At 40.3% G+C, this 12,163-nt stretch overlaps 1 protein-coding gene across 1 annotated transcript in view; it reads left to right on the top strand.

The window, feature by feature from the left end:
* The first annotated feature begins 3,494 nt into the window (after positions 1-3,494).
* The window catches only part of AHRR (aryl hydrocarbon receptor repressor), a 65,999-nt gene continuing 57,330 nt past the window's right edge, over positions 3,495-12,163 (top strand). The window contains exons 1-2 of the mRNA XM_075706185.1: positions 3,495-3,562; positions 10,793-10,974. Of these exons, the coding sequence (XP_075562300.1) occupies positions 3,501-3,562; positions 10,793-10,974 (244 nt within the window). The 5' untranslated portion in view covers positions 3,495-3,500. The remainder of the gene's footprint in view (positions 3,563-10,792; positions 10,975-12,163) is intronic.

Below are 12,163 nucleotides of genomic sequence, written 5' to 3'. Positions count from 1 at the left end.
CCTGCACCGGTGGAGATGGGCCGTTCTGTCTCAGCGGTGGAGAGGAGAGCTCACAGATGATCAGAAGAGGGCATGGTCCAGCTGGGACCATGAATATATACTCTTCCCCAGTTTTTAAAAGAAACATTTTCTCGGTCTATGGTTCTGTGCAGCTCAACAACTTCAAGTGCTGTTTTCAGCCATATTTTTAGAACCACTAGCCATGAGCCTTCTGAGTTGGTTTTTATTCCTGTACATTCATTCTCAAACTCATTTTATCTGCATGGCACTATTGACATTAGTGGTAGTTGCAGAAGCACCTCTTGGCCGTACGCATATCTAGGACATTGGTGTTCAGTTGCTGAGGCAGTGCTTCATACAATGTTGCTGTGGTAACCCCTTGTCCTAATTCTGTAGAAAGTTCCTGTAGAAAGCCTGAAGAGTGCATGGTTTATTCTTATTTGATGCAAGTGCATGATTCTCCTTCTTTTCAGAGACTAGAAATAAATCTGTTGAACAGTCTTACCTTTTACAGAGTTCTAACATATAACCATCTCCATCTAATAAGCACTGTACACACTTTTTAGACTTATTTCGTTCATAATATTCTCCTAAAAAGCATACTGTCTTTTCTCTTTAGCGCTGCAACTTGTGAATTTTCCTTTGGGCCTTTATCTTTCTTAACCAGCATTTTACACTTCACAAATTCTAGCTCATATTGTTTGCTATTTATTTCCTGGTTTTCAGTTGTCTGAATACTGAGGTCTTTTAATTTATTTCTGTTTGCTGTCACATATACATCAACTGAACCAGAATGGGTTTTAAAACAAAGTGGTCCTTTTGGGAAATCAAATGAACTCTTTCCGTTTTCAGTTGAATTATGCTGTCCAAGTCTTTCTCCTCCTTGTAATTTTGCTCATGAAGGCAAGAGAAGGGAAGTCTAGCATGTGACGCTGTTTTGAAACATGAACTATGAGTCACAGAATCATATTAAGGATGGGAAGGACCCAGAACACAAAAGTGTTACAATGTAAAGAAAATATCTTTTAATGTAAGGTCTCACAAGAAACTGCAGCAATTCTTCTGGCATCTTCAGACCATTTCAGCTTCCCACAGGAGCAGAAAACCCACCAGGGTAGATGAAATCTTAAAAACTGGCAGACTGTTGCAAAAAATGAGCTTGTAGACTAGCCTAACCTAACAAGGTCTTTGAAGGTGGCAAGAAGGCTTTATCTAAGTAAAAGGCTATGGGATAGACAAACTTCCTTAACCTGGAGTGGTATTTACTGCACTGTATCTTATCCCTCATAGACTTTGGCGAAGCAGTTCATCCATCTAATGTCACATGGAATTGCCCCAGTAATAGTGAAAAAAACTGTTTTGTGTATTTCTGGAAGAACTCTGTACCTGACACTGCACCAACTGAAGAATGACTGGTGTTTCCACCATTGGCTACAATGGAGAGAAGGCTACTACTGACCTGATCTCTATACTATGCATCATTTTAGAATGAATTCTCAAGGAAAGAACCATTAACGGCTGTGGTTAGTTGTGTAATGGGATAAAAATGGAATGTAGATTTACAGGACTTTGACAAAGTAACCCAAGAGCTTTCTGTTGATACCATAACTGATTTTCCAGATCAGGGAAATATGGTGGACCTAATCTATCTGAATTTAGCAAAGGATACTGTGCTGCTGAGGACTAGCACAAGACTTGAAAGGGCTGGGGGAAGGAACTGGGTCAACAGCACGTGCTGAAAGGAAAATGACTGATCAGGAGGGAAACTACAAGCAGAGTTCCTCAACTATCAGTTTGGAGACAATCAGATTTTTACTAAGAAATTTCATGCAAAACCAAGAGTCTACCAATAAACTTTGTTGCTTGCACCATCAATACAGAAGAGGATACAATTCTCACATAACAAAAATGAACTGGAGATTAATTCTATGAATGGGATGGATGGACACTTTGGCACTAAAAGTTAGATTTACTCCATAAACTGTCCATTTATTTATTGCAAGTTATACATGAAGATGGAGAAATGTGCATATTAGGTGACCACAGCATGACTGTGAGCCATGAATTTGATAATGGGTATGAAAAAGGAAAGTGCAGTCACACAAATATCAAGTGAGATAATTCCCATAAAGTATTAATGGTTTGTCGATACATATGTATATATATGCATGTTTGAAATACTTTTAGATTTTACTTAATATGCTGTGCATGATTACGTTTATCCATGTTTTAGACAGATTGATTGAAATGAGAAAGAAAAGGCTCCTAAGACGATGGGAAGAATAAAAAGTTTGTAACATGGGAGGGGAATAAAAGAGTTTGGGTTGTCCTAGAATAGAAAAATGAAGGCTGACTGAAGATATGACTGATAGTTAAAAATACACCAATGAGTAAACACAATGGAGGAGGAAGAGCTATTTAAACTAGAAGACAATGTTGGCAGAAGAACAAATGGGCATAAAATGACCATGAACAAATTTAAGCTGGAAAGCAAGAGGTTTCTAATTATCAGAAAGCTGTCTTTCAATGAAAAGCAAAGCTCCTCTAAACAGTTTTTAAATGAAGTTTAGTAGGTTTATAATTTGCATTATATGACATAGCTGTCTTTAGTAGCATGGGATTTGATTCAGTGACATAGAAGGTCCCCTTAGTTTTGCGTCTTACACAAAGCAGCAAATACTCTTGAGATATAGTAGCCTCTCACTGTTGAACAGCACACAGCAAGACTAAAATACACTTTCAGGCAGAAAATCAAGAGACTTCGATATTCAGCTAGTCTCCAGAAGATTTAAACAGACTGAATGCAAAGACTTGTTTCAGAGCTTTCAATGTCACTAAGGCTAACGTGCTCAAACAGAGCAATAATAAGGCTAAGTTTTGTCTGAAAATTGTCACCTCCATCAGCACCGCATGGGGATGGGTCCTAGTGCTAACCACAATACTGTGTGTCACTTCTTAAGCTGTTGACAGATATACTTTCAGTTGTGAAAAATGAGGATGTGAGGACCTGGAAAAATGCTGATTTGAATAATTGCATCCTACTTATTACAGTGTCAGTAATGGAAGACAATATTCCTGTGTATTTAAAAAAACTGTGAAATCCTCCCTGCAGAAGATGATGGGTAGTATTATTCATTCTTATTTGTTTAGCTGAATTTAAAAATGTGCCTAGAGGAAAAAAATTAATTTTGGATATCAAGTAAACAGGATGTATTTTATACCCATTTTTATACCATGTATAGTATGCTTAATTTAAAAAAATGAAAATTGAATATAAACATCAATATTCTAATAATATTAAGGTAGGAAATTGGAATAAGCCTTAAGCTTCTATCTTAACTAATGCCACTGTGCTTTTTAGTGTTGTTGAATGCCACACTCAAGGAACAAACATTTTCCTCGGTTGAACTTTCTCGGTGTTGTCATTTTCTACAGCGGTATGAGACACAGAAACCTCTAAACTAAGGAACCTATTCCTTTTGTTTTTCAGCATCAAAACAATGATTCCTCCAGGGGAATGCCTATATGCTGGGAGGAAAAGGAGGAAACCCATTCAGAAACAGTTAAGTATCATATTCATCAGGAGGCATCTCCCTCCAAATGTGCGTGCTAGAAATGAGGTAGAAGGAGCAGTCCCTTCCTCCCGTGGTCCGCTGACACAGGAGAGAGAGACTCTCTTTCTCCGCAGTGAGAAACCCCTGGCTGGGAGGCTCGCTCTTCATGGTTAAGACTGGCTCCAGAAAGGATGCTGAGCGTGGTCAAACCGTCTTTACCCATCACTAGGTGTCCCAGGAGGAGGCCACTGGTGGTTGCGGTGCGTACCGCAGTGCACTGCAGAGTACACTGCTGTGAGGAGCGGAGAGGGACAGCGCTCTTTCGTAGGCAGAAGATACTGGTGGACTAAATGTCAGCTGGGTCATGGGCTGGAGCTCCGCGCTTCTCTGTTCCCCACCGTGTGTTCAAGGAGCCTGTTGAGAAGCTGCGTGCCGAGTGGCACCAGCGCGCTGGCGTTGCGCTCCCCCCTTCCCCCTTTCCTTGGCTTAGCCTTGCTTGGGGCATCGCTAAGTCCAACATGTGCGAGCCTGGAAAGTGGGTCAGTTCAGCCAACTGAAAAAGCAGACTGGTGACTCACTTTTTGCATAAAGAACACATGATTTTCAAACCACTATTTACTATGGGATCACTTTCATTAGGAGAAAAGTGGGAGAGAGGAATTATATGTGCGAAGGCGAAGGAGAAAAAGAAAAAAAGCAACGCAAAGTTGTTACTAAAAGATGCTTGAAATGGGAGGGAAAAAAGGCTGCTATCACTCAAATGTAAAATGATTTCCAGATGCCGTAAACCACTCTGTGAAATGAAGCTTTTTAATATAATCATCCCACATCTTCCATGTTACACTTGATTATATGGTTATGAAACACACATTTTTACTGTGTTAAAATTATGAACGAGCACTGGTGGCCTTCACAGACAATTTAAGGATGAGAAGGTAACTAAAATAGATTCCCTATTTTCAGTTGTTCAGAACTTTTAAAAATAACTCACTTGGCTTAAAATTGTATATATTGGTCTAAAGTCAAAGGGGAGTTTCTCTGAATGTCTGAGTGGAATCTGTTGATTTTCTTTGGATTTTGGAGAGTATTTGCACATGAACCACTTGTTCCCACTTAAAAAATATTTCTTTTAGTGTGAAATATATCATAGGTGACAATTTCAATAGACAAAGATAATGACATAAGAAAATGATTCTTCCTGCAAAACCTTAGTGTTAAATCCAAAAAGTATGTAATATTTCTGCACTACTGTTCAAGTATGGATGTGGATATTTAACTTTATAACTGAATGAGGTATGGAACTGCTCCAGCACATGGTATTACCTCTGTGCAGAACTGTTTATGAATCCTAACTTTTGTGAGAAAGGAAGGAGAGTTGCTGTTGCTTTGAGAAACATTAAACTTCATGTTTGGAGCATATATACTAGCTAGAAGAACTTCATTTGAAGGTGACTTCTAGATAAACACAATAGCTAAGAAAACTACTTGTAAACAAAGGATGTAAATGTCCTCAGGAGCCTTTAATGAAATTCTGGCTTCAACAAAATCAGAGGCAAATTCTCACTGAATTGGATGGAGCCAAGTTTTCACCTTGTGAGTCATCACCAGTAATGCTACCTTGAAAATAGCTTTGCAGTGAGATTGCAGTACAGGTACCTGAGCATGAATTTATCCAGCCAGGACATATACAATTTTGATTGAGAAACTTGGTTTTGTTAAAACAAAGGGAATAATATGCTTTGGATTATTAGACTATTGAGCTCCTGCACTGGAGATGGCCCTCTATTTTCTGTGGTTCGTTACTTCTCACTTGCTGAGGATGATTTCTCCATTCCTAGCAACACTGGTCTGTTCCTCAAACCTTATCTGTTTGCGGGCTTGGTCTCTGGTAAGCCTTCCCTGTGCTCATTCCCTCACTCAGGGACTTCCTAATTCTGATCTAAAGAGGCTCTGAATGACCAAGACCGACTGGCTGGCAGAGCTCCTTTCATGCTCTCTGTCCTTCAGTCTTACAGACCTTGCTGACATTCAGGACTCCGAGGTATCCTTACTGTTATGCTGCCTCAAACAATTTCTCGTGAATTTAGGAGGGTAGACATAACCTATTAATTGAACAGTATATTTAACCATGATTTTGATCCATGCCATACCATTTTTGTTACAGCTTTTTTTTCTCTTGTTTGATAGCATAGCACATTTTCCTCCATGGTCTTGTTCTGCTTTTCCCTGTGTCGTTCATTATCAGAACCATGGTAGATGGCTGCCACCTGTTCTGGGAGAGGTATTTGTTCAGTTGAAAAACTTAATTTTCCACAGGAAAAAAAAAGTTGATTGGAATTCTTTGGCCTGTCCTAATGATGATTCCTCCCTTTTTTCCACTAATAGCCTCTAGAAATCTAACTTTCTCTTGACAAAGGAATAGGTGAGCTCAGGTGCCAGTCTGAGCAGGATACTTAGATTTCTGTAGGGATTAATGGATTAGTCCTTTTGAAGGCCAGGATTCAAAGGACAGAGAAGAAGTTTTTCCCCTTTGTAGAACAACTGGGATATTCATGTCTGCCCGTACTCAGTGCATCCCAGGAGGCCAACTCACTGCCTCTCCATCAGCTTTTTGTGATCAGGCTGTCAAGCCAGGTGGTGATCCTGCAGCTGGCTTTTAATTCAGGATGTCACAGAATGACATTGCTCATGACTTCCGTGGTTTTTCAGGCACAGAAATTCTATCTGAGGTAGTTTTACAGAATAGTAATGAAAATGTATGAAGAAGCTCCATGGGAGAATGCAGAGACCCACAAGACTGTACAAGAATGTGTGGGAAAACTTGTTTTACCAGGAAGACCCAATATGTTTCAGCCTTCTTCTCTACACAGCACTAGGAGAGACTATCTTCATTAGGTCATCTTCAGACAATACATCGGGTTTAAGTTCTACTTTTATACATGCAAATAAATAGAACCCCCTAGCTGTTCTCTTTTTGCCCCAGAAAGCTTCCAAACAAGCCCCATTAAATGTGGTCTACACTAAGGAATTTTGGCTTTTATGGAACCAGTTCAAACACCTGGAGCTCGGACTGATCGAAAAATTTCCATCAGATATGCTTTTCAGCCAGAGAACCGGAGTTTTGACCAAAGGAAATATTTTCTACCAAGTGTTTGTTTCCTGTGGAAATCTAACATTTTACTGACAATTTAAGTATGTGAAAACTAAAGAGATCTTGTTCTTAACCTCAAGCTAAAATCACTGTGCTGAAATTAATACTTCTACGAGAAATGTTAAGGCAACGCTTCAGGACAGTTACCATTTGAGAGCTTCAGCCACTTCTTCGTCTCAAACCCTGGCAACTTGTAAAACTCTCTCCCTCCACAAAACATTTCTTGTAATGTTTCACAGCTCTTTAAAGGCAAGCTAGAGCTGCCCTAGCTCTGAGTGTATCTGTAACTGCTCCAAACTGCCCACTTCAGCCAGAACCATACCAATGCCAGGGTAAACAGAGACCTCAGGAGGTGCAGCTCTCTCCTGCTTCCTAGTTCTCATTTTAAGGCCCTCTGTGGTGTAACCCTTCCTCTTACTCAGTATCACACTATCCCACCTCTCATCTGCTCCGCCAGTGTGATGTCTTCTTGTCCATTAGTTCTGCTTTCGCCTTTCCTTACTGTGAAGACCCAGAAGAGGTAAAAGGTGGCAAAGGGCCCCCTTTCCTCCACACAGCTTTCTCTCAGTCGGTCCTTTTCGCTCGCAGGAGACGGTGAACATCTGCACATATACAGCTGGCACTGGGGCTCAGCTCTGCCAGGTTGCCTATGCAATGCCCACGCACAGCTCAGTGGCTGTGGGTGCTGGTCAGTACGTTCATGATAATCATCCTGCTGTTACTTTGCACGTAGCCTATCTGTTGCATCTCATGGTCTCTCTCTTCTCTTTCCCTCCTTCCTGAAAGCTTGCCGTCATAGTAATGGTTAGATTTTTTCTCAGTTTAGATCATCTGCTGGTTTAACGCTTCAGCATACTTTAAAAACGTATTCAGAGTGAACTTTTCGTTAAAAGGGTAGGGCTCCCTCAGAGGGTAGGGAACAGCAGACAGAGCTGTAGCTGCAGGAAATTCCTCTGCGAGCTCACCAAACTGGTTTACACTAGTGGCGGTCTGTGTGTCATGGGCACACTGAATCATTAAAGTGCAAATGGCTCAATGCCTTACGTACCACCACGACAGAAAATGTCCTCTGCACCAGCTCCCACGCTCAGTTCCTGCCCAACAGGGACTGGTGATATGGGTCTTGTACAGGTACAAGTACTTGCTACTGCAGAGCAGAATTTGAACGGTTTAACAATGCAAAGAGGGAAATGCCAGCTTTATTGTATTATTTACATGTGCTACTTCATTGTAGTAGTGCTGTATGAAAAGCAGAGTAAAAGAGGTATCATAGAGTGAGTGCTACGTCTCTGTTTAGACCTGATTTACACAGTTTGAGAATCCCTGGTTTAACACAAATACACCAAGCACCATCTACTTTCAGCTCAAAATAAGGGCTAGAATTTCCATTTGCCTCAAAACAGCCCATTGAAGAATTTCCCTGCCTGACCTTTTCTGTTTGAGGATAGCTATGCTAGCCTTTCCATGGAACTTGCATTGTTTTAAATCGCATCCACTTGGCACCTAATTACCATTTACATCAAACCCCTGTTTGTTTGGATTCAGTCCCTTACTGAATCATTTCCTTGAGTTTTCAGGAAGACTCTGTCCTGAACGTTCTCCGTAGTCTTTTTACACCATTCCTTGCAATCTCCAGAAAACTGTTCCTTATGCTCAGTACAAATGCAGTCCACATAATTGCCTTAAAACATACCTCGCTGGCATAGAGCAGTCACTATTTTACGTGGTAAATAGGCTTGAACAATTTCTATTTCTATTCCATGTTAGTCTTGACAATTTTTACCCCTTGAACTCATCAGTCTAATTTCCCTTATTGGAATTAACTTTTTCCATCCTAAATTGTTTCCTTGCTTCAGCTGTGTTGTCAGATATAAAGAGCAATTAGTAAAAGCGTATGTTCTTTAGCTTCTACTGAACTATAGGCTATATTCCCACAAAATTGCTACTTTCCACAGGTCAGACATCCTTTTGGTGTCATAGTGAGGATGGCTGAGCTTCAGGGTTTATTCAAAAAAATTAGTGCCAAATACGTACACTCTTTTTTAAAAAACAGCTAACTCTGGAAAAGTAAAAAAAAAAGAGTATTCCTTCTTTGCTGATTGCATTATTTGTTGCATATTTGCTCTCTCTAATAGGGGAAAGTTATTTATTCATCCCAGTCAACAAAATCTCTCCCATGTCTTTGAAAGCAACTCATTGTATTATTAAAGGCCCACACACCAGTTTTGGTAATTTTGAATGAAAAAGCAGGAATTATATGTTTTCACTGACAGCTACCTCAAACATTTTTTCATTCATTCTGTCCATGAATGTTGTCTTGTTAAATTGAACTGAAGGCTCTCAAAAGTAGCAATGAATATTTCATACCTGATTTGGTTTAAGAGGTTTTCAATTAGCAGCAAAGTCAGCAATCACATGTACAAAACATTGATCTTTTTTTTGCTAATTCCTAAGCACAACATTATTTTTTTTAATCACAGATACAATGATAAATTAAGATTGCACCTGTAAGAGGGAAACATGCAAATGTTGCAATTTAACCCTTTAACCACCTTGTGAAATACTAATGCTCAAAATTAAGATTATGATTGAAAAACATAGCAAATGTGTGGAGCATGGAAATGCAGTAGTAAGGTGCCACAAATAATTAGTTTGACGCTGATTCTCCACTGGAGCACCAGCTAAGCTACACAAGATTATGATCCTTGCCTTTAGTTAGGTGAAAGTGAAAACTGTTACCACACCTGTATTTTCCTTGCCTACCGTTTCCCACTCTTGAGTATTTTTCTGCCTTTTCTGCCTTGATTTTTCTCTCAATGTCTCTTGTTCTGGAGAAGGTGTCTCAGGAGGAATGTGGCAATGTGCTACAGTAAGAATTTGAACATGGGCATTACAAGAGAGAGCGGAGGAGCAGCAGATGCAGCACTAAGTCCCCGGGGAGATGCTAGCTCAGCTGTAGCACTGGGCTGCTGTACTCCATTTGAGATCATGGATCTCTGTAGTTTATGGCTCCAGTGGCCTGTGGCTCCCTCCTGGATAACACATTTTACTGCTGGGGACAGCAATGGCTGTCTGCTGGAGATAACCACCTTCTCAAACTTACCACTCACTCAGGTCTTCTTGCTTAAGCAACAAGGCTGTGCTTCAGCACTGACCACCCCTCACTGTCATGCTGCAAATCAGGTTTCCATGACTGTGTGCAAGTACACCAGCTCTTCCTTTTCTTCCTCTTGAGAACAGCATCTTATGCATTCTGTGAGAAGACTATCAGCAGACACCCCAAAACTGAGCTTCGTGATTTGTGATGTATTTCATCTTAATGCATTTTCACAATAGCCTTTCTGAGGCATCTGGTCCTGTTCACTGCATGAGAGGGACGTGAAATGGCAATGGACTAGGACTGCTTGGCTCAGAAATCTGAGTAACATTAGTCTTTATTTCTTGGAAGGAGCATCAACGTTCTTAAGAGAGAAACAAAATTCTTATCTTTGTTATTGCTCACGTAGGAAGGTAAATGTGAGAATGTTCACAGGATTTTTGAGCTTGAGGAAAGAATGTCTCTTCACCTTGCTTCCCATACTTTTTAAAATCATGTCTAAAGACAGGCTCTTTTCCTAATTATATCCTGACCCACAGGATACCTTTGAGTCATTAAATGGAGGGCACTAAGACGCTTTGAATGAATACAGTGGATATTGAATGGGTTCATGCATTAGTCACCCACAGAGGTAATTTTCCTCTGCTGATCTGACCTTCCTTTGTACAGCATAGATGAGAAGTCGCTTTTCCTGGTATTCACTAGAACATGAAGATAGTACCAATTCCCCTAAAGTGAGAGGGTTCTGAGTAAGAGATATCAGTTCTTCCTCTGTTTTCCACTGGGCAGATGTGAAAAGAGAGGCCAATGTCCATGACTGGCAAATGCAGAATGGTAAATCTCTTTTTGGCAGGGGACAGAAACATTAAAGAGTTTCATAGAAGCTAAGTTAAATATGCCTGTTATCAACTAATTGCAGACAAGGTCTCAGTCTCTGGTTGTACTATTTGGAGGTAAAACAGGTAATTGAAAATGTGTTCTCCACCACAGAAGGCCTGCAGTTGGGAATGAAAAATCAAATCCTTCAAAGAGACACAGGGACCGTCTGAATGCGGAACTGGACCACCTGGCCAGCCTCCTGCCTTTTCCACCTGACATCATATCGAAGCTGGACAAACTTTCCGTCTTGCGCCTTAGTGTCAGCTATCTCCGAGTTAAAAGTTTCTTTCAAGGTAGGTCTCTTTAAGATACCAATATCCCGTTAAAAGTCTCCCTCTAATTTATTGCTGCTTTGTACTTGTCATGAGTAAAATTAACATGCAGTATTATATTGATAAAGTAAGGAAAAAAAGATCTAATCTCTACTGTTGAACTTATTTTGTGCATGGGATGTTGTGTTGGAAATTTTGTGCATTTCCTCCTATGCTATTTGTGTGTTGCTTACCAAATAATGGGATAACCCCTACCCTTCCTCAGCAGGCTTTAGGAAATGGGAAAACATGACTGTAAAATCCCTAAACTGGCTTGGGAAAAACGTAATACCTGTAGTTAACATTGAACTCCCTTTTTGAAGCTATTATTGTGCATGTTTGCAATGTCTGTTTAAATACAATGTGAAAGTCAAGCAACTACCGTATTACCTGCATTTGCTCTATGCCAAGAGGAAATGGGCTTCTTTGAAAGGCCGAAAAGATCACTGTCTTTCAGGATAAGTGAGATCTGAAGTTTAAAGTGTTGCCTAAGCTGTAATAGGCTACACTTTGTTTTTGTAGCTGTCTGGCACACTGCACAATGAAAGCCAAATGTGCATGTTCAGATGTACATAGTAAGAATTCTTCCAAATTTGCAGACAGTTTTAGTTTCTTCTGTTGCCGAAGCGTTCACAAGAGCAAAATCCCGATTAAGGATTTAACAATTAAAATCCTCTCTAGAGTTGCTTAAAAAAAAGGGGGGGGGGAGGGGGGGGGAAGCATATTTAAAGGAGTATAATTGACCAAAACTTATAGGTGGGCTGTAGAGATTTTTTTATGGACATTATTTTTCCCTTACTGCTTTTTGCTACTCCTTCCTGTTACTATTCCTTATTATGCACACTGTATACAAGGGAGCCCTATTTTGTTTTGTTTTGTTTTGACTAAGAATGATATCTGTTAGTTGGTTTCTTGCTTTTTAAAATGTATTTTAGTCTGTAAGAAAGGCCAGATTTTGAAGAGGCTTTGGCAGGCTGCAGGGCATTTTACAAGCTGACATCAGATTACAGATGGTGATGTTACTGATAGCAGGAGCCTCCCATGTCAACTGTGGCAGCTGGCTGCCCAGCCTCCAGCATCCTGCAGTTTACGGAGTGCCTCTCTTTCCCTTCGAACACATACCTGAGTCTTATGGCCCCTTCCTCTGAGCTTTACTTTCGTTTCCCATGGA

Source organism: Pelecanus crispus, chromosome 2 (genome assembly GCF_030463565.1).
Source record: "Pelecanus crispus isolate bPelCri1 chromosome 2, bPelCri1.pri, whole genome shotgun sequence".
Taxonomy (NCBI): Eukaryota; Metazoa; Chordata; class Aves; order Pelecaniformes; family Pelecanidae; genus Pelecanus; species Pelecanus crispus.
The sequence above is the reverse complement of the archived record's forward strand: the minus strand, read 5'-3'. Positions and strand labels throughout refer to the sequence as shown.